Here is a 23983-nt window from a genome sequence, read left to right as displayed (position 1 = left end):
TAGTAAATTGTACAACAGTTAGTTCCAACCAAGTAATTTGATTGGACGAGAGTCATTCCATGAGTACTTATATAGAGTACAACAGCACTGGGACTTTTAACTACATGCTTCACAGGTGTTCTTTTAACCATTTATCGGTTACATTAACGGTCGTTAAATATCTTGGATTGCAACCTGAAAGAATGATATAGTTCCAGAAATAACATTTGAATTAAATTATGTGTGGTCGTCAGAAGTGGATGAAGGTCGGGAAACAAAGTAGCAAGCTGCTGTGCACTGTGACTGCGGCCTCGTACCTATGACAGAATCACAGCCATGCGGATATTCAGTACATCACTCCCTCTCGTGTGATATTGCTTAATCAACTAATTCTATCAATTGTTCTGCTGTTGAATTGTGCGTTGTTTTCAGTTCGAGTTACATTTGCACCATGTCAAATGTCATTGAATGTATAATTCAGCATTTTATATTGGTTTAACAGAAAATACACAGAAAACTCACTCTCATTCTTTGGGGGAGGGCCGAAACTTACGTCATTGCTGTGGTTATGGCAACCATGACTTCCTCCCATTTGGCGGGAGATGTAAGTAACAGGAAGCAGGTTCGACTTGTTTTGCAATCTTGACCCACAAAGTTATAAGAGAAGAGCTAGGAAACAAACAAGCAAAAATTATCGTAAGAATGAACAATGATGTCCCCGTGCAGACAGAGGACTGGAAGAGCACTAAAGAGGCGGTCGCGAACTTTCGACGACTGCTACTTTGCTCCAAATGGTACGTTAATGTTACAGTTACTGTGGCTAGTAGAGAGGCTGGCTATGTAATGACGGAGCGTCCTTTGTTGTGTAACGTTAAGGCGAATGACAAAATAAACTACTACCATACACATTTTTTGTCAGACGAAAATGGCTTCGTTTTGAAACGCTACAGGAAGATTCCTCACGTATGCACAGTTAGCCCGGTAACGTTACGCAGAAAAAATGAGCATGAAAAGCAAAGTCGTTTAAAAATACCAGACGTCCGAATAAAACGTTATTGCTACCTCTTGATAGTTTTAACTTTACATGTTAAAGCTATTCTCTTGTTGCTGTCTGCTGGGTTTTGCATTTAACGGAAATCAAGGCTAGTGGCTTGTTATTGACAACTCATTCGTATACAGTGTCCGTGTGCTATGGAGGGGTGAAATTGACAAAATCTTTGTGCAACTATAACAAAGGAACACAGTACAGACTAAAAATAAATGACAGTGCAGTATTATCTTAAGACACAACACAATATGGCAAAAACGATAATACATCATGGAGAAATAGAACAGTATGGTTTGGGAACAAAAATATGCAACACATGACAGCACACAGCTTGAGAAGCCTGATGGTGAAGAAGCTAGCATGTTGTCAAAAGCTTAACAGAAGCTGTACAGTGTAAATGTAGTTCAGGTGAGTGTTTGGATGTAGCAGGATGTTGAGGTACCTGACTGCCTGCGGGAAGAAACTGTTATGCAGTCTGGATGCTACAATGCTCCAGTACACCCAGCTGATCCAGCCAGATGGCATGAGGGTTGAAGAGTTGGTAAGAAGTAGAGCAGGGGTCCCTCACAATGCTGGTTGCTTCAGATGCAGCGGTTATGGTAAATGCACACTGAGATCCCATTGATGTTCTCTGCTGTCTCCACCGTCTAATGCAATTGACGAATCAGACTGTAATGCAGCTGGCTTGGACGCTCTCTATAGTAGAAAGGGTTGAGACGTTCACGCTCCTTGCTCTCATTCCCTTCAGGCTTGTCAGAGACTGCAGACACCACTGGGCTCTTTGTTTAGGGAGGAGGCATTAATGTTTCAGATGTGGTCTTCTCTCAACAATATATGCTTTTAAGAAACTTGTCACTGCAGATCCTCCCAAGTAGTCCTGAAGATTTGGTTAGTTGATTGATCCCCTAATCTTTAATCTAGCACCATCATCATGTCAGGTTTTCATTTAGGTCAACACTTTTTTTGTCACTACATACTACTGCTGTAACAATAATCATGTCAGCCTCAGCTGTACGTGTTTAGTGCTGGTTAGCAAATATGACTGAAGGATATGCAGAAAAAATATTGCGATTATTTTGACAGATATTGCGATGGCGATATGAGCCATGATTATAGTGGGAATGGTAATTTTTGGTTTCACTTCATTATGTCTGCACTGCCCACTTTTACATGTTTTGTTCTTTTTTTTTCCAGTTCAAATTTAATGAGGGAACCTGTGTGTCTAGGAATGTGTGAGCATATGCTGTGCAGGTAATGTAACCTCAGTTAAACATGTTTTACTCTGACATGTTCATTAACCGTAGACCTGTGTCACGGTGGGCACTTATTTGTCAAACACAGGTGTAACTTATCATTTAAATGATGGCTCCGTTACATTTAGGTGAGCTGTAACCAGGGTTCTGGTATCGAGCATGCTGGTTCACTGGCGCAAATAAATGGAATGAAGCCATAATGAATTTTTTGTATTGACAACCAGTCGTTTTGTGCTATGACAAAATGCCTATAGTGAGAAGATTCCATCGCTGGATTTTATTCCCTGTGCATTTAAAAACTGATTGAGTATTTATGTAATTATAAGTATATGGGATTGACAGATTCATATTCTGTTCAACCAAACAACAGTTATCAGGTATCAGTTATAATAAGAAACCAATAATTGTTTTAGCACTTATGTTAGTGTTTAGAGTAACAACTTTAACAGCACCATTGTAACAGGTATTACATACACATGAGGGACATAGAAAAATAAAGCAATTTTATGGCAGAATTTGTATAAATGATTATTAGTTACAACATTTTTTTAATCAACACGCAGTTCTTATTTTATGGAGCGTGTTTCTTGTGTGGATGAAATGGTAGTGGCATGGTTCCCATGCAGTGCATAGTTTATAGTGTTAAAAGTTGTAGGGGATTAATGTCTCTTTAGGCATAAACTGTAGCCTCAATTTCTGTCCTCTCTCCATGACTGAATGGTCTTAAAATGAAAGAAAATCAATTACCTTATTGTATTTCTTTTTACTGAACTGTGAAGTAGATGCCTAATTCAAGAAATGTTTATTGTTCAGGTCCTGTGCTGGCTCCCGTGCAGGAGATGGCTGCGTGTTGTGTCACAGCCCTGCATGGGTGAAGGATATCCAAATCAACAGGCAGCTGAGCAGCATCATACAGCTCTTCTGTGGTTTGGAGTCCCTGCTCAATCCCATAGAACAACCAGGTAGATGGTAGCTGTTATATAACAGCTTGACAGCATAATTAAGGGTTATCATCTTGAATTCATGTGTCTTATACATTATGTTTCCTTCCATTCTCATCTGCTCACACCTCGCCCTATCAATTTCTGACTGAAACGTTTAACATTTTCTTCCACCAATCTAATCTCTGATGGACAGTATTAATGGGTTATTCCTGTGCTTTTTTTCTTAATTGCTCATCTAGCGTCCTGGTAATGACAGTAATTATGCAATACAATTAACCATGGTGGTGTTTAGTTTGCAAGTAGACCTCAGCTTTGCAAAGAACTACAGGGCAACTTTCTAAGCCCTTTTGTGAAAATGTTATCAAATCTGCAATTTGCTGTGCAGTCTAAATTTAGACAGTAATAACTAAGGGTTAGCATGTTGATTGTGTACTTCTGTACCTCTGTCATATGTCAGTATTTGTGGCTGGCAATGCATAATTCAAAGTTTGATGTTATTCTTTTTTCCTCTCAACCGGTAGTGGAGGGTTATTACAATCACAAATTGCCTTATTGATAACAATTCACAACAAAAAAAAAAAAAAATGACATATGGGAACTTTTCGTTTTGTTAAACATTTTTTTTTCCATTGATTCATTGCAGACTCCTCTGTCACTGAGATTCAGACACAACCTGACAGCCCTGTCTTTAAACACAAGAAGAACTTCAAGATCTGGTTCAGCCCCCGCAGCCGCAAGGTGCGCTGCACAGTGGAGAAGCCTTCAGAGGTCATAGTACCAGACAGCAGGTCTTCTGGAGAAACAGCTGCAGCACAGCCAGATACCATTACTGCTCAAGGCCAGGACCTGTCAGTTTTCAATTTCACCTCGTCCTCCCAAGACTCTTCTTCTTCTCAAAAATGCAACAATGAAAACAAAAAAAGGGAGAAGAGGTCAACTAAGAAAAATGCTGCTGGCAGGAAGGCACTGGGAGTCACAAGGACCACACGAAAGCAGACCATGAAGGTGACGAAGAGCAACAGGCTAGAGGCTATAAATCAGCAATGGGGGATCAGTGGGGATGTAGATGCCTTAAAGGAAAAAGAGCAGCCCTGTGCTGAAGGGGCAAGGAGGTCCAGTAAAAGGGTTTCTTTCCTAAACCCTGCTGTCACCTCCGACCAGCCTAAGCCTGAAGTACCAAAGGGGAGTACTGATGAACTCAGCCCTTGTAGCAGCACCATGAGGGAAAGCCTCTCAGGAGGCAGCGCTACTCAAATGAATTACCCCTCCTCAGATGGTCAGAGCGTGTCAGACGGTGTCATCCAAAAAAACTCACTGTCTACAAATGACGTCAACCCAGCTGAAGATCCTGAAAAACAGGAGAACATTTCTCCCCCAAAGCCTTCCTCAAAAAGAACCAGGGTGGTGGAGAAAGTTGGCACCTTGGAGACCACACCAAAAAGGCCCAGGACTTCCCCAGGCCGGAGGAGAAAATCCCCGGGTCAGATGTCACCAGTCGTCCTTAACCCTCCTTTTTTGATTACCAGGTGTGAAAAGAGCACCAAAATCTCTAGAGATGAGCAAGGACACAGCCCCTCTCTCCTAGCCACCATCGGTCGAAAATCTCCCTGTTCTCATGGTGCACCTGTTGGACGGCCCAGCACAGGAAGCCCTGCAGTTATGAAGAAGAACCACAAGGGAGAGAGCCTGCTACATCTAGCTGCTATAAAGGTAGAGTTTTTTGAATAATTGAACTTGTTTACTTCACTCTGTTTTCTGTTGCATTCTGCAAGAGCTGCAGTATTTTTGCACTACATCCTAAATGGATAAGGTATTTAAATTATAAACAAATAATATAATAAAATGAAATTATGTTCCTCAGAATTATTATGTCTAAATTATTTATTAAAGGGCAGAAACAATTTCTAAGGATTTATCAGCAGTTAAAATGACGAGATTGCAAGGTACAAACTTGGCCTTTCATGTTCCTTATTTTAATTTAGTTTAATTTTAATTTAGTTTAATTTAGTTTCTTCTTCAAATTGCATCTTGCACAAATCTGCTGCTTTAAATATCTTTTCTTCCTGTAGCGTCTCCCCTCTCAGTTGAACATTTTTGTCTTCAGATGATCAGACAGTCATGTTCTGGTCTGTTGAGAATAAACCGTTTTACAGTAATCCTTGTAAACATAGCCGTAATCCCCTTCTGGATCCCCGACAAGGTAATCAATGGCCCACTGTGGAGTGTGATTGATAAACACTGGGGCTTTGCTACACTGGGATCAGCTGCTGTATTTGAAGGGTTGCGTTTACAGGTCTGCAATTCTGACCTCAGGTTTGTTGTTCTCTCTGGGTCCTGCAGGGAGATGTAGAGGCTGTCAAGGAACTGCTGGACCAGGGGGCTGACCCTAACCTGAAGGATAATGCTGGGTGGACACCTCTGGTAAGACTAATACAACAAGTGATAGATCTGAAAGCTTTATTTGTTGTGTGGATAAACTCTCAGTTAAAACAACAGTTAGGTTAATAGTTTTTCTACACTGTCAGGGTGTTTTTTTTCTTTTCTTTTCATTTGATGAAAGAGATCTGTGGTGTTTCTTATCAATAACATAAGCTATTAAATTTTTTTTATACACACACTACTTTGTCACGCAAAGGCCTTTATGTTCACAGTAGTTTTTATTCTCTGGTAAACCCTTGCAACATTTACATCTAGCCATTTACTGTGTATTCCTTTCTGGTAAACCAACATGTACAGTTGGTGTTTGTATTATGTTGCTGTTAAGGATATACATGCAAATTAAGTCTTCTGGTCTGGTTAGCTCTCCCTGTTCCATTTTTCTGCAAACTAACCCCCGTTTCTGCTATGTGAGTAGTAGTTTGTGCTGTTTTCTTTGTGCATTTGGCCAGTCTTCAACTGAAACCGAAAACATGTTAATCAATCATTAAAAAAATAAACTACTTGTACTGTTCACATCATTCTGAAACAAAGCCGCTCTCTCTCTTAATATTAGCTGAAGGTTTCTTATCCGGAGAGAGTCAACTTTATTTATTTATTTTTATTTATTTATTGCATACTGGCTTACTTCAAAACATGTAGTCTGTGCTCTTTTAATAGTTTAGCCTAAAGTTGCCTCCACTTGACACTGTAAAATCCTTCAGTGCTGCCTGAGCAATTTCTTTTCTTCTTTAGAGAGCAAATGTTGGAGTGTTTGCCACTATCCTGTTGCAACACTTCACATGGCTACTTGCTGTCAAGATGATCCACTCAAACTTGAATTTTCAATTTGAGACTTGGCAGTATGCAGCTGATCTTTCAAAATTGCTACCATTAAGCTTAGAGCTTGACATATTCATATTTGACTGATTGTATGTATCTGGGAAGGCTGGGGAGCTGACTGACTTGACATACTACCATCATCTAGACTTCTTTGTGTTTTTTTTTTTTTCCAGCCATTCACTTGAGCACCATTTTACCTGTTTTGATTTATTGCCCAGCTAATGCTGAGCTTACAAAGTTTAAAGAACTTCTAACATTTACTGTATGTGTGCTCACTGTGTTTGTCAAGCCTAAAGCTGTTATAACAAATAAAACTGAAAGCCAAATACTTCACAAATCCATGGATTTTGGGTCCTAACTGTGACCAAATTAAACATTTTTCTGCTACAGATGGTCAGCACCAAAGGACGTAGTAGTGGTAGCATGGCAGCATTACATGAAACAGTTGTCCCAAATCCTGTTCTTAGTTTGTATCGGTTGGAGATGGAGAGAGGCAAGTTTTCATTTCTAGACAATAAAAACAATATAATACAGCTGGACATTCTACTTAAAATTTGCTAATTCATGTTGTGTTTTCTCCACAGATGATGGGAGGGAATAACTCCACATACCTCTTTGCTTAAAAGCACGTTGTGTGCTGCTTAGACTAAGTTAAACTGAATTGGAACAAAAGCTGGCCTCCCAATAAAATTGTCAGCTGCCCAGTTTATTGAAATTGACCACAAATGTTTATAGATATTGTGCAGTTGTTGCAGTGTGTCTTAATCTCACTCCCGAATGAAACTCTCAGTTAATAAAATCAAGTGTTTTTCTCACTTGTCTAAGTCATAAAACTCCCCATTCATGTTAATCTAAGAAAAGAAGAAAAGTAGAGCATGATAATATTTGAGAATTCTCCTCAGACAGTCTGACAGTAAGAGTTATTTTCTACATAACGAATTAAGTGTGATTGAGCTGGAATATCAGATTGGCAGTTATGGAGTTGTTTGGCTATCTTTATACATTATCCACAAGGAGAAAATGCACGTGGGATCAAAAACGTTACCATTCGGATAATCAAATTCTTTTGAACTCTTTGAAGCATCTCCCCCAGAAAAACGGCATCATCTGGAAGGAAAAAAAATTGATATTACAGTGATTGAAAATAGATGTGAGTTTAGGATACATACTAAAAATAAGGGTGTTTCTTTTGAGCATGAGAGAGAAAAATCAGATCAAAGAAGAGCAGGATAACGTGAAAGTTGTTGCTCTTTGTTCCAGCACGAGGCATGTAACCTGGGTCACATGGCAGTTGTGGAGGTTTTGGTCTCAAGGGGAGCCCTATTGAACACACCTGGCTATGAAAACGACTCGCCACTCCATGATGCTGTGAGGAACGGACATCCAGCCATTGTCAAACTGCTGCTGCAGCATGGAGCCTCACAGAATGTACTGTAAGCTCCTTTACGTGTTTTTTTCATACTTGCAGTTTATTGGATTTTCAGGTGAAAAAAGTATATACAGTACGGCAGAGAGAGTTTTGCTTTTATGAAGATTTGCTCCATGTAAAATGAATCACAAAGTGACCCACCACAAGATCAGGATCAGACCTGTACATGTAATGTGGGTCGCTGTGACGAAGGCCTGGCACAGGGCAAGTGATTAACTGCATAGATGGCCTGTTTTGCTTGGCATTGGTCTTTTGTGAAAAAGTGCTGACCAGAAGCTTTGACCTGAAAACAAGGTTTTCTGTTAGTTATGGTCAAAACAGAAGAACTTTTAACCTGGTACTGAAAAACACTTCTAGTCCGTGTCACTTTAAAACTTGAGTTCGTATAGACCTAAATTCACTTGAAAAACATTACTTGTGACCATAATTACTACACTTCAAGCTACAGTTTTAATCACGATCATGTAAGATGCAGCAGCCTCCACACAAATGAATACATGAGATATTAGTATGCTGCATGTTTCTTCCCAATGTTAAAACTGTGACTATTTATTTATAAGGGTCTATGTCCTCTTTTAAAAAAAAAAATCAAATTTCATTTTATATGAATATGATGATCAAATTTGTTTACTGTGACATTTTTGGCCGCAGTTATCATGAAGCATGAAAATTTGATTCCACCACATCCCTAGTGTGCATTTCACTGAGTAACAGCCAAACAAAAAACCCTTAATCTAGTCTTTTCTTATTTTGCTCCCCCGTGTATGTAAAGGAGGAGGACAAAATATTAAAAGTGCCTTTCAACTGAGTCAAACAACTGAAGTAGAAATCTCAACAGAAACTAAACATTATATGTAAGTTAATACTGCACTGCCATTGTATTTCATTGCACAGAGGCGCGTTTGTTATTCTGGACTGGTGCTCATTTTCCACTTCTTCAATATATCATTGAGTGCCTGTTTACCATTTATCGTATCAGGCATTCAGCCCTTTATAATTAAGAACAGGGCGTGCGTTAGTGCAGTATGGAGGAGCATAGATGTAAGAAAATCGACTGATCCTGATTAGTTGTTGGTCAATCAGTTGATGCAGTATCAGCGTTTGTGGCCTGTGGAGGCAGGGTAGATATGTAGCACCATGCCCATAATGAGGGAGAGAATGCTGGTTAATCAGTGTGATCAATAGAGTAGTTGATCAGTGTCAGTGTTTTGGTCAGTTAGCAAATGGTTCCTTTGTCTTCATTTCATTTTATTTGCCTCTTTGCTTTGATGGGTCCTGATTGCCGAGTCTTACATTTTCTCCTCTTTACCTTTATTACTTGTCTGCAAGCCAAAAGAACAGGCAGTGATTGGGACAGTGTGTCAGGACTTTGCAAGATGAATGCAGTCTTTGCCATAACCCCACCACACAGGCACACATACACGCGCACATGCACACAAGAAGCAGAACAATCCATAATGGAATGATTGGCACACAGGTCTGGGTATGGAAATATGGGTTTTGCAGATCTTCATTGTTCCCCTGCTTGTTTTTCTATGCACTTTTGGTTTGAATGATTGGACTGCATTTTTTTTGCATTGCTTTGGCCCTGTCATCTAAATCTGTGTGTCCACTTTCTATCCAGCTCATGTTTTTGACAAGCTGAGTAGTACCAGAAATACTGAAGGAAGTCTCTTAAGAGAGGCAAATTCTTAAGTGAATACTAATATGTTTTATACAGTCGACCATTCCCTGTTATCTCAAAAACAACAGGTTTAAGCATTTTCTGAGAAGCTATGCAGCATACACAGCTGGGCTCCTGACTATAAGTCTCAGCCCTGTAAGCATAAATATCTACCAGTGCAGCATATTTGGACAAACATGATGAGGCCTGCACGGTGCTAGTTGATAGCATATGTTATGTTCACGAAATTAAGGGGCAATGGTGATACTTTGTATATTTTATACCTTGAATACTAAACTTTATTGCCAACCAGTTTCCTATTCATAGCACAGGCTTTTATATGTCACTATTTATGTTAATGTAAGTGCAGTATGACAATGAAATTGTGTTTATGAGATGTGGGAAACAAAATGCCCAATACATTTGAATTGACTGTTGACTCACTCCTAATGACTACCCGAAGCCTGAAGCACGGAATCCATACAGATGTTATTTAACACCACCTGCGCACCTCACGCTGAATTCATTACACTTGATTATAGCAATAGCACTGGACTGTCGTACACACAGGGTCATACGATAAACAAGGAATGACAGTCACCAAATGTTAACAGTGAGTTAATGTATAATAACAGATGGTTATGACACCATCACTGACTACAGTTTTGTATTTAGAAATAGTGTTTGTAATGAACATTCACAAATGCACAGATTAAACATTTTGATCCAAACATTACATATTTAGAGAGATATTTAGTTTAAGTGGATTCATTCAACTTATTTCATTAAAGGCACCCTGAGGTGTTTTTGGCACCGAAGAGCAATGTGGGTCCTTCTCATTTTGTTTATCATGCATGTGCATTAGGGCAGATATACACAGTCAAAAGCACAACACACATTTCTGCCAACTGTTGCCACTGTCACAAAGATCTACAGTTGGTTTTTTTTTTGTTTACCAAAAACTCCACGGGGCAACTTTAAGATAATATGGATATGATACTTTCACCTCTCAGTTAGTGGAGGTGACTTTCTCTTTTCTTCCGGTCTTTGAAATCTACTCGATGATGCATGCTGTCAGTGTTAAAAGTTTCATCCTCTTGCCAAAATAAAGTGCACAGCTCTGATGATTTTTTTTGGCTCTTATTCACTGGACTGTCCATTTTGTTCAGTCATGACATTTGAAACATTGTTAATAGCTTGAATAAGGCTATTTTTAGGAGCATCTAGCAAAGTCATTATTTGCACAGTTTGGCATCAGAGAAGGGCATCAGCATAACAACTACAGTACAATACACAGTACTTCTTCAAAGTTAAATGGAGGCGTTGGGTGAGTCATACACTGTGTCATCAATGTAAGCTGTATCACCCCACTGATCCAACTATCAGGACAAATTCAGAGTGAATTGTTTAAGTCGGAAATGTAACTAATGAAGCTTTTGATTAAAAATGCACTCAGGCCTTGCCCTCTGCCTCATCAGTTGCTTGCCACGTGTTTCTATCATTAGACTTATGACTCCCTTTTAAGACTTACTGCTGAGCTGACATAGTTCAAAGGCTCTGTCAGCTCTTGGGTGATCTTGAGCTTGGTTTGAATTTTGAATTGACCTCTCAAAATGTTGGCATATGGTTCTCTGAGGACAAGAGATGAACTTAAAAACTGCGTTTAGTTTTACAGAGCCAGTACAATAGGGGCTCTTTAAAGTATGTATTAACAATTGGGCAGAGTAAAAAGCTATCATTATTGTTATCAGTATTGTAAGTGTAGTTATGTTGTTTATTGATGAAGAAGGGATTTTATGTAGAAAGGGAATGGATGGTGTTAGGTGTGAGCTGATGGTGGAATTGAACACTTGTCTGTATCTGTGTAGAGCTTGAAATTAATATTTGAATCTCCTCCCCTCCAGTTAGAATAAGAGTCATGGTTACAGTGGGTATCCACTCGAACCACCACCACCATCATCCCACTTGTGTACTTAAGCAGAGGCTTGTGGGAGAGTGTTTGTGACTTTACCTCCTGCACAATTTTCCACGCATTATTTTTCTTGAGATATTCTTGTCACATGCAGCTGCATAAACTAGCGTGTGTGTGTGTGCGCATATGTATAAGTGTCAGGGACATTTTATGTTTGTATTTGTATGGGGCTGGGGGTATGAATCCAAATGAAATATTTTATGGACCAGTGGACCTATTAATTGTCCCCCAGGTGTTATCTTTGCTGACGACTAATCTTTTAGCGACAACCTGCTGGGCTTGGTTCTTCTCTCCGTCTCCTTCGCTCTTCCTGTGCTTTTCTTCATTCTTTTCTCCTCTCCCTCTTTCCTCAAGGTGACCATAGTCTTGTTTCTTGCAGCTCTCTCCAACTTAAAGATACATACTTTGAAACTCTTTCTTCAATATCCCTATTGTAACCAAGGGATAGTCGCAATTTCATCTGTGTGAATCTGTATACATAATGCTGCTATTGAGATAATGCGAAGCCTCCATTACACCCACTGTGAATCACAGTTAATTGTATACAGAAACTGTAAAGGGAATGTGATCCTCTTACTAGATAAACCTATGTAATTGAGAAAGCTTAAAAGGTTCTCAGTAATGTTATGCAACCCTTTGATATCTGATTTTCTTTTCCTTCCAGTCAATCTGGTGTGTTGTATATGGACATGATGACCTATGAATGAAGTAGAGCACAGATTTCAACTCAACCTCATATCAAACAATTATGCTCCAACAAGTGAATGACACACTTGGATGCACAGTTTCACAGAACAAGCGGGGTGTGACATCGCCAAATTGTTTTTCTCTGAGCTCCAGACTGGCAAATATTGATTTTTAATGTCCTGCTTGGCCAGTCATTAAAAAAAAAAAAAACCCAAAAAATCCCAAATTTACAGAGACTATGATGAAATGATATAAAAGAATGACCACCTTATTGGAAAATACCGTGCTTTGGATTTATAACGATGTAATACCAATGCTGCCTTAGCATATGACAGCTTGGTCAGAAAGGTAGTTAGTCACAACAGCAACAGTTTGGATACCAAAATTTGTATGATTAACTCGTAAGATGTAGGATTAAAAAGTTTTAACTCTCTTACTAGCTGCCATGAGAGACAAGAACAAGCGTGTACAATTTGAAAAGGGAAGATTGCTGCTGGCCAGAGCAGTATACTTACAGATTATGATGATGAGGCATGATTTTCTTCAAAACATGATTTTTTCCAAAGGAAAGGGATGTTATTTCAGATCCTCTATCAGAAACTTTTTGTCTATTCAGGGTCCAAAGTTGTTTAAAACCACAGCACATAGCGCCCGTGAAATCTCTTACAATATGCTTTTACCTTGAGGGCTGATCCTGAATTTACTCGAGTTTCCTACTTGTTTTTTTGTTTTCAATTTTCTGGGTTTGTGCTACTCTATTTTACTTGAATCCAATATGAGGTCTCCTGTTTGGCATTTCTAAACATTTTGTCCATTCATCACCTTATTTGTAGCAATTTGTAATTTCGCTTGTGAAAGGTGCTTGAAAAAAAGTTTTCTATCGGTCTTATTTAAGTTTAACAAGTGAAAGGTGAAGTGACATTTTAGAAAGTAAAACCAATTAAAAGACTTTTTCCACCCGTTCTAACAATTAATGTTATCTTATGTTAGCTTATAGATCTGCTGAAGAGGAAACCTGTCTTGAGACAGATGCCACAAATAATTACTATGGCATACGTGATATGTACAACTACACTCCACACATCCTTCTTGCACATTTTGACCTGCTTTCAGCTTGTGTTGAGGTATTTTTTAGTGAACAAATCTAAGTAAATATAATTACTTAACTGTTGCGTTTTTGCCAGTGTGCTCTTGTTTCAGTTTTGACATGTCTGACTGTCCCTGTGGTTACCTGCTGGTCTGTGTTGCTGTGTGTGAGACACTGACACACTTTACCTATTGAATGTTCTTCTTCACAGTAATCTGCATGGAAAGCAGCCTGCAGATTATGCAGTGAGTCTGGAGATGCTGGAGATTTTCCAGGAAGCCTCAGAGGGAACCCAATATGCTAATGTTTCTTTTAGCCCCTCAGCCAGTCTCTCTGCGGTACGTCTGTATGTCCCTAAGAATTGTTAAGGGTAGAGCGCTAATTTTTGTGCATTATTGACCAAGACATTTCTAAACTGTGTTCTTATGTCCTTTCTTAGGTGAGTGACTTTGTGAGGAGAGATGAAATGGTTGCGTTTTTTGCCAGCAAGCTTTCTCAGCCAGCACAGCTTCAACTAGCCAAACTGGGACAGCTACTAGGAGGAAAAGTGGTTGACACCTTTTCTGGCTCAGGTAGTGTTCGTATGTTTCATACACAACCTCCTCAGGGGACTTAAACTTCCTCAATGTTCCAAGGTTATGGTTGCATATGATTGCTTTTTAATGTTGTTATTTGTGACACATGAGCTCTCAGCAACACTGCAAATTAACTGCAGCTACCAGCCAATTACTGGTACATTGGGACCATGGCTGGTAAGCTTGTTCACTGCCAAACACTCTGATAGGTAATCAACCATCATTTGGATGCCCTGTTCAACTGAAAGATGTATTAGATGGGCACATTTCAGGCTCAACCATCCAATGGGTTCTGTAATCATGGCAGTCTCTTTCCCTGATCATAATGTTTGTTATGACGATTATATATTGTCAAAATGTCCACCACCTTAGAGATGGGATTTGTATCTGAATCATCCTTTATAATACCTACAGAACCAACAGAACCAAGCACTATAGGCTTTACTATCTATAACAGACACTTTTGTATTGTAAAAGCCAGCAGTTTGTGCATTATCACTCATGAAAGTTCAACAGTAACTAACAAGTGCTTTTAGAGGTGTATACATCATTGTGATACAGCAACTCCTTCACTGTTGCATAGTAATAGCTGGGAGAATAAAAGAGAGCAAAAGTAATTGAAATCATTCCTCATAAAATGTTTGGAGGTACTGTCAGGGTGATGAATAAGCACTAATGAAAAACAGAAGTGTTTCTCACAACTCTCCTTCCTCTGACCAGAGGGGTTAAAGTTGGTGCTTTCAGAAAATGGTTTTTACATTTTGAATTCAAAGCTACAAATCCACAGTCAGTGCACAATGTAAGAAGGTTTTGCCCTGGAGGTATCATTATGTTCATTTTGCACTTGTCAACTGTGCTCACTTGTTGAATGAAGAGGCAATAAGCCTGTATTTAAATTTTAATAAACTTATAATCATGCGTCCTTGTCTGAAGCAATTTATGAAGTAAGCTGTTACTTTCCCTTTAGATGTGTTGCCATGAACTGTTTGACAGGTTTACAGAAAGCAAGGTACAGAAAGTAAAAGTAAAAAAGAAAGTAAGGGACATCAGTAAATTTTTAACACAATGAGAATTGCACTACATTTATGGGATGAATTAGGAATCAAAACCATAAATATTAATTGTCCTCTGCTGTTGGGTTAGGACAGATAAATCAATATCACCAAACAATATCTACTTTAAGCAGAGCTGTGTTTCAAGACAAATGAGTTATTGAAGCTTATGTTTTACACATGTGAATAGTTTTTGCCCAGTGTAATGTGAACATGGCCTGCTGAATTGAGCATTCGTGTCCCCTAAGGATGAATTGTAACATTTCTGCTGTCTTTTCTATTTTCAAATCAAAATTTAGCAGTTTGGCATCTGACCAGGTACTGGCAAAATACATTCCCTTCATCCTCAGCTTGACTTTGTGTTGAGTGCTAATTAGTAAATCTTAGCATGCTAACACAGTAAACTACAATGACATGATGACATTATACCTGCTAAACAACAAAATGCTAGCATGCAGGCGTTAGCATTATCCTACAAGCACCACTGTGCCTAAATACACCCTCACCATAAACTCTTAATATCACCCTGGTCTACTTTAGTTTTGGACTACAAGAACTCAACATGTGCTGGGCATCAGCACAAGTGTCTCTTGTCAAAAGATTCAAGTTTTCAAGTAGTATTTTTAAGAAAAATGCACTGTCTGACTTGTGGAAAAAAAGACTTTAAGTAATGACTTGATCGAATGTGTTATCTTGTACCACTCTAAGTATCGAGCTGTCTGAATGTGCACCAATAATATACTGTGTAGCTGGAAAGTGTGGCAGACACACAAGGAGGGCAGCAGCAGGCAGCTGCTATTTGTGCATGTGTAGCACAACTCATTTGCACCTTTTCAATTTGGCTTGTTTATGAGTGTGTGTCTGTCTTCTCCCTCCAGTGAGCCACATTGTGGTGCCAGAAGGACACATGCCCACTACCTACTCCACCCTCCTGGGTCTCCTTGCTGGCTGCTGGGTTGTCAGATACAGCTGTAAGTATGGAGTGAGCCGTCAGCTGGAGCAGCTTTCTGCAGATGCTATTTTTGGATGTCATGTTAGACAATGTTGCTGTTGGAACCTGGTTAACTACCTACTGCAGTGGCACTGAGGCACATTTTATCCAAAATATCCTGAATGTTAAATTAATTATCTCCTAGATTTTAAGGTATCTAACAGGGAGATCACCTCGACAATGAATTACAATTATGTTTGGATATTTATTGTGTTCACTTCCTTTCATTCCTGCTGGTCATCAATTCAGTGTAGTGGCTTTTACACTCTCTTCCATCACTGCAGCTCAGGATAACATGAGGCAAAGTTGTGAATAAGCCAGTATTTTGGCCAGATACACAAATATTATTTTCACACAGTCAGGTTGTAGCTTTGCAGCAGAAAGAGGTTTATGCATTTGAAAATGCTTTGGTTATTTATAATATGGTAGTTACAATAGTAGTGGATTAGATTTAGACACAAGTGCACAAATGTCAACTATTGATTTATTTTCCATAGAGTCTCCAGATTAATTAACAGCTCCATCCTATGAAATGAAGCTTGACTCCTGCTGTTATTTATTGCTTTAAAACAACACCTCATAATTTTGAAAAATATGCTAATTCGCTTTCTTCTGCGCATTAGATGAGAACATCAGTAATACCCCTGTATCTGTCTGCCAATGTGATGCTACTGCCAGCAGCTGGTTAGCTTAACTTAGCATAAAGACTGGAAACAAGTTAAGAGTTGTGCTGTTGTCAGGTGCTCCTCATACACTCCTACTTCACATTTGAACATTGTGAATTCTGTTCATCATGTATACTAACTACCAAGGCTTTAAAAAAAAAAAAAAAACAAACCCGGTAGAGATTTATTTTTGTGCCGCATAGGTAAAAGGAAACATTTACAGTGTGTTTCTTAATTTATCTTTTTATATGGTGAAGCTATTGTGTTTGTCTGCTACAAGGTTGCATATTTATTCAGTTTACTGAGTTATTCAAGGGTGCTCTAGCCACAGAGAAGAGTATTTCCATTTGCATTTGAAGTTTAAATTTGCTGCAGTTAGGTGACTCTTGGCATAATGTAGTATAGGACAAGTATGAAAAATCTACAAGGTAAATATTGGACTTGGAATCACAGTGCAGAGAAAATGGATTGTGCTGCACAAGGTTTTTGGAGTAGTTTTATGGGTTTTGTGTTCTACCATGGAGTTGTGTTAGCTAATATGGGGTTTGTTACTTTGACACTCAAAGTTTTGTAGAAAAAACGGGACTTGTTTATTAATTGTGCGTTTACCTGGCTTTCTGCTGTTATATGATAAAGGCCTACTAAGGCTCCCATGTTAATTACTCTTCCATGTCAAACTACTGTGAGATGTGTACTTTCGATCTTGTGCTTTCTCTCCTCTGCAATTTTCAGATGAAATCAGGGGCTGTGTTTGGAATATGAATTTCTAAATACAATACTTTTTATTTTCTGCAACACATGAAATGTCTTGGGAAACATTACAAGAACATTTTGCCACAGGTAATTTTCAGGTAAATTGTTTGTGCCTGCTGCTTTGTGTGTGTATGCACACACCTTCTTACATGTCTGACAGCCAAACAGAGCAGGTGGGTGACTGGGGGAAGGAATTTGGGAATCAATGTGCCGCTAGGCTTAAATATCACTAGCAATGAAAAGATGGCTAGCTCTCTTTTCCTGTTTGATTTGTGCCAAGATGAAAACTTAGAAAAAATTTAGCTATTCTCAGCCAGTCTCCCTGGCATTATTGAACTAAATCAACAAGCACATATTCAGAGGAAGTCAGCTTCAGGGGAAGTAAAAAGAGACTTGCTGTCAAAGAGTGTTCTGTTACCTTGGTGTGCTCTTGACTGGTGTATCCGTCAGTGGGATCTCTTCACTGTGTGTGAGTGTGTGTAGAGTAAAATGCCATCCACACTTGTCTCTGTCTGTGCCAGTAAGGCATTTTAACTTTGAATGTGTATGTTTTACTGTATAAGATTGTGTGTTTGGACCATATTCTGCCCTCCCCTTCTCTTTTCTCCACGCAGGCTGAGCACTTGACACAGCTTGTCTCCCTCGTGACAATCGCTGTGCCGTCCTATCTGTCTCTGTCCTTGTGTATGTGTGTGAGCGCACACAAGCAGCTGAGTTCTCACTGTCACCTGCCTTTGTACACCATCGCTGTCGTTTAGGCCAAGCGACTGGCTAACCTCTTTATCAGTCTTATAGTAGAAGCCCCAACTAAGCTTTGATTGAAGATCAAACGTTTGACTGAAATCCTTTTGTCAACATTTTGGGAAATGCACTTATTGGCTTTATTTCTAAGAGTGAAATGAGAAGATGGATATCATTCTCAGTGTCCAAGCTGGACACAGGACATGTTTAACCTAGCTTTGTATAAAATTTAGAGAGAGAGGGAAAAAGCATGTTTCATCTCACTTGTTTAACCTGTAGATAAGCAGAAAAGTAAAAGGGGCAATTTGTGGTTTTTCTAGGATGGTTGCATGTTGTAACTATGGTATTTCTTGGTGAACAATAACCAGTCTAATAGTAACCAGTCTGTGCGAACAAGACTGGAGGAAATCCCTCTGTGAGGTTGCCAGGTTCGGCACTATGTTTGCACCTATTCAGAAACCAAAACAAGGACTTGTGCTTGCCAGCTGTACCTGGCAACCTGCACTATATCTGGATGCTGCACACAAGTGCTGCATCATGCTGCTACATTCCTGTTCTTCTATAGGTTGTTTAAATAAGCTGGCTTTAGAGGTGTTTGCAGAAACATATTTTATTCACTTTGGAGACAGGTAAACTGTTTCTCCCCCTCATCCGGTCTTTATGCTAAGCTAGGCGAGCCAAATCTTGACAGAAGCTCTGCACTTAATGCACAGATGTGACATCTTTTCATCTTACCTTGGAAAGAAAACAAAAAAACACATTTCACAAAATGTCGGACTGTTCCCTTTATATGATTTTTCTTCTTCTCCCTTTTTTCTCCCAATTTTTACTGACTTATTTCCCTGCACTTTGGTTCTCATCTCTGCCACTCCCACTGTTGACCCAGGAGGCTCTGAGCACCTATCTGCTTCCTCCCAATACGAGTTCTAGCTGTTTCTTTTTGACACTGCTGCTCGGGACTGAATCCCTGAATACTATTTTTTCTTATTTCTCATGTGGCATGACAGTGGTTTTTAGGATTCTGACTATCAAGATAGAATGAGCTATCCCCCACTGTCTGGATGCTGAAATGTCAGGGTAGGCCTTCAAAATTTCATATCAGTCAAACTCAACTCACCAGTGGTTGTCTTCATAATGAGATAACAGTTCTAGTTGGTCTCATGGTTAATCAAGGAAGTGGGTTCCTCTGGCTGTTTACTCAGTCACTCACTCAGGAAGGGGTTTGAGATGTTTTTTGCTTTCAGTGTCTATGAAGGTAATTAGCAAACATGCTAATGACTCCTCAGCACTAAGCACCATCGTCCGGAGCGATTAACCCCAGTATCTCCCCTCTTCTCTGCCCAAGTCTCTGGCAGCATCCCCATAAATGAAAGCTGTAATTAAGGGGGATGAAGGAATGTAATTGCCCTCCACCCCATCTTCTGATGACTGTGTGTCTGGATGTATGTGTGTAATTTGCTGTTTGATGATGGGGGCTATATTGTGACAGGGTGTATGCACGCACACACACGCGCACATACACACACATTTACCCTAATCTGTTCGTGTAACGATATCTTGCAGCTGGAAGCAACAGTGTGGAACACTAAACTGCAACTCAAGATGTAATGAATTTCAAGGTTGTGTGGGTGTGGCGAAATGTAGATACCTTCAGATGAGTATTAGGCCTGTGGGACTGTTTGCATCTGTCATGGTTGGAAATGTTGTGAGAAGTCTCTGCACTGCAAGTCTATATTCAGACCATGTCTTATGCTCAGGTCTATTTGACATCCTTTATACATATTTTTCACCAAACCAAATCTAGTTTCAACATGTATAGACGTGCAACTTTTAAAATGTGAGCTTGGGTTTTTTTTGATATACCCCCCCAACATATGATACTCAGTAGTAAAACGCTTAAGAAGAAGGAAGAGCAGCACTGTGATCTGTGTCATGTTCAGAAGCATTTTTTTTTATCTGTGACAGTAACAGGGTCATTAAAATGTGATTTTTTTTTTTTTTTTTTTTTTTTTTTTTATACCCCCCTCCATATCTGCCTGTACTTTTTAAGAAAAACTTTTCTGTCTTTAGGGATGCTTTTCTTAAGGATTTAGAACAAAGGTTCTCTTCTAACTCAAAAAAATGCCGGAATGCTGGCTGTCACACAGTTCCAATTTGACTCTGTAAAACCTCTCGAGACAGAAAGAAAGAGATGATTCTCGAATTCTGCTTAAGCTCAAGATACTTAAAACGAGGGTTGCATCATTAACTCCATCATGCTGTGGGCATCTTTTGCTGTCAACAATTGCAGCTTTGCCAATACTTGAAATCTTCCAACTCGGTGTGATAAAACAGACATAAGCTTTGTCATCCTCCGTTTGCAATTGCCTTGTCACACTCTTTCAAGTCAACATAATTAGCTCTAGCTTTATTTATTTCTTTCTCTTTCTTGATCTCTCTCTCTCTCTCTCTCTCTCTCTCTCTCTCTCTCTCTCTCTCTCTCTCTCTTTGATGCCAGGGGTGGAGGCATGTCTGCAGGCGGGCAACTGGATGCCCGAAACTGAGCACGAAGCAGGAGAAGGCCCCCAGCGCAGTCGCATCAACAGATGTAGCTTGGTAAATGAGACACAAACAAACAAATATGTGAAAAAGATGAGTATAGATTGTCTAGACCTTCTGTCCTTGGGAAAAATGTGTTTTTCCAAGCAGTGGTGCATGGTTGTTGTTTAGCAGCACACATGCTATTAAAAGTACACGCTTGGAATTTTTTGTGTTTTGAAACTATGAATCACAGTTGGCCTTTTTTATTACCCTATTCAAAAGAAAATGAAATTCAAATCAATCTTAATTAAGCATTTCAACTTTTCTGTGCCACAGATACAGTTAAGGGTATCAATAGTTATGTCATGTTATTAGTTATGTGATATTTGCAAAATTTGCAAAACAAAAATTCTACAATTCTGTTTTGACTTTGTCATTATGAAGTATGGAGTGTGGACATGACGTAAAAATTTAATTTCAAGGGTTTTAATATAAGACAGCAACATAACAAAACGTGAAAAAAAAGTGCCAGAATACTTTCTGAATGCACTGTATATCTTTGATTGTGCAGTCAACCATTTTAGGTAGAAAGACACAAGCAGATGCAGAAAGATATACTGGGAAGTACCAATTAGTGAAGGTAGGGGTTTTGACAATATATAATGCTATGTTTAGTGTTATCCAAACAACACAAATCCACAGAAACACACCATCCCCACCTTGAAGCCTGGTGTTTGCAGGATCATGTTGTGGGGATGATTGTCTGCAGCTGGCCTTGTAAGCTCTGTGAGGTTAAAACGAATGCAGAAAAATCCTGTAGGAGAACTTGCTGCAGTCTGTAAGAGAATTGCAACTTGGATTTATTTTTCAGGACGACATCAACTCCAAATGAAGCCAAAACTATACAGGAATGGCTTTAAACCAACAACATTAGTGCCTTGCAATGACCAAGTCAAAATTATGACTTCAGTCTTCACAAAGAAATTGTGGCAGCGCTTGAAAATTGCTGCTCACCCACCAGTCACCATGGAACTTGACAGAGCTTGTACGTTTTTGCAAAGAAGAACGGGGACCCTGCATTGTCTAGATGGAAGAGCTGATACAGACACATACTGTGTTTCCTGATAAAGGAGGCTCTTCTAAATATTGACTAGGCTGTCTATAATTGTTTTTCAGTACTTAGTGTACCTATTGTTGATAAAATTGTAGAAATTTGATTACAGTTTCGCCTTTTCTGTTATTTTACGTCAAAAATTATGTTTATATCAACTGTGATTCAGTGTGACAAAACAAACTTAATAGATATTTTTTTATGCATTGTTCTGTGTTAATACATGATATTTTGATTACCTATTTGTTCCCTGAAACATAGAAGCCCCTTGAGAGGCTTAAGAAGCCGACTCACACATAGTTTGTTGTTTACCTCTGGGCAGGCAGACATGTTAATAAACACATGGTCCTCAGTTGATTTAAAATGTACCCATTATTGGTTTCTTCTGTTTTCTTCCTTCTTGAGCTGAATAAAAATGTCCAACAATAAAGTGTTCTAGAAAAACAATAACATCAATCTTAATCACAAAAAAGTGAAATCAAACCAAAGCATAGTCAAAGAACCTTCTTACTGGAAACTCTTAAGAGAGCCAATTTACACCCCAAAACAGTTGAGTTCGTTGATGCTGTGAATAGAACAGTCTCCAGTGGCCTAATTCACTGCTGCTTTAAACATCAATGCTAAGTGGCTCTGAGTTTGTCTGGAGAGCGGCACTGATAAAAATGTCTTCTGGCTCTGCAGTAAAGAAGAAAATACAAAGCGTCCACACAGACTCTTGGTAATATGAGAGCCTAGATTCAGTGGCAAAGAAATTATTCAGCGTTTAACTTCATCATAAACAATAGGGTAGACTTTAATCCTTCTGCCACTGTTCTCACAAGGACTTAAGTTTTATCCTTGTGCTGGCACAGTGACTAACATTTTTAATGGAGGAAGATAATAGACAGCGCTTTTCTCTTCTCAGCCATGCTTTTGATGCACAAGAAAGTGTTAGTTTAGACCAAGGTTGACTTAATCATCAAATTTCTACTAATGCTTGAATTTATTCCTTCTGATCATTCATCTTTTGTAGCTCCCACCGCTCTTCGACGGCTGTTTCTTCTTCCTCCTGGGATCCTTTAAGGCGCCTACCAAAGATGAGCTCACCAAGCTGCTCCGAGAAGGAGGAGGTCAGCTCCTGAGCCGGCAGCCCAAGCCCGACAGCGATGTGACACAAACCCTGAGTGCAGCTGCTTACCACGCCCTGCCAGGCTCCGACCAGGCTCTCTGCACCCAGTACATTATCTTTGATCCTCAAGGAACTCACAAGCCCACAGTGGTCAGACGAGGTAAGGTGTGGTCAGCTCCCTCCACCTGGATTATCAACTGCATTGCAGCCTTCCGGCTCCTTCCTGTCCCTGATCCTCAAAATCTGGTGTGAAGACTTATACTTATATACTAAATGATAATTTTGCACCGTCACTTATGTTATTGCATGGACATTATGTGTGTTTTGCTTTTTAAATATGTGATGATTAAGTTGACATGACATGATAAGACATGAATCACATAAACAACAATTAAAAACAATAATGTAGCTGATGAAATCTTTGAATGTTCTTTTGTTTCTTTTCTTGACGTCATACTAATCAGATGCCTCAAACCACCGTAACTTACTCCTTTTTTAATGTGAAGGGACAGGTATCTACTGCAAACTTCTCACCCTGTCTCTAAGGGTAAGTGCTGCCACCCTGTGAAGGAAACTCATGACCATAGGTGACAGTTAGAAATTAGATTGAATGGTAAATTGCTCCCTCCTCACTGCAACACTCCAGTACAACATCCACATAACTGCAGATGCAGCAGCAACCTCTCTGTCCATCATTAAGATATAAAGTTTTCTCTGCCGCCGAGCATGGCTTCCTGCCGGGAGCAGGTGGCGATTGTCACTTGACAACATTTCTACTAGACTGGTAAGTAAACAGCTGTTAATGCCAACATTGGCAATGTAGCAGTATCAAAGCTTACAATTAGCTTCTTTAAACACATTTGAGGCACTTTCTACTATTGCACAAATTTCGTGTTAATTCAGCATTTTGTATGTGTCGTTTGGGTGTCCCACTCAAATTAATTTGTTGTCTGCTGCAAAATCTAATGAGTAGTTTTAGTGTAGAGTAGCATTCCATAACCTGCATGGGTTTACCAGGGAGAGATAATTATCTAATTATCTAATTGAGAAGGCCTGTTTGATACAAATGGAGGGAGTGTGTTCCTTAAAAAGATCAATGGACATTCAATATAAAGTATAGAATAGGAAAAACAAAGCAATTAATTGT

General features: G+C 39.3%; 1 protein-coding gene across 1 annotated transcript; it reads left to right on the top strand.

The window, feature by feature from the left end:
- The first annotated feature begins 705 nt into the window (after positions 1-705).
- bard1 (BRCA1 associated RING domain 1) lies at positions 706-23235 on the top strand. Its single transcript, XM_022740961.1, has 11 exons — positions 706-773; positions 2222-2278; positions 3094-3242; positions 3868-4934; positions 5565-5645; positions 7743-7915; positions 13532-13658; positions 13760-13892; positions 15826-15918; positions 20595-20692; positions 22741-23235. Exons 2-11 carry the CDS (start codon positions 2232-2234, stop codon positions 23086-23088), a joined length of 2316 nt encoding a protein of 771 aa, XP_022596682.1. The 5' UTR covers positions 706-773; positions 2222-2231; the 3' UTR covers positions 23089-23235.
- The last annotated feature ends 748 nt before the right edge of the window (positions 23236-23983 follow it).

The sequence above is a fragment of the Seriola dumerili genome, unplaced genomic scaffold, assembly GCF_002260705.1.
Source record: "Seriola dumerili isolate Sdu_G_001 unplaced genomic scaffold, Sdu_1.0 BDQW01000052.1, whole genome shotgun sequence".
NCBI classification, from domain to species: domain Eukaryota; kingdom Metazoa; phylum Chordata; class Actinopteri; order Carangiformes; family Carangidae; genus Seriola; species Seriola dumerili.
Note: the sequence above shows the minus strand (reverse complement) of the source record. Positions and strands in the feature narration are given on the sequence as shown.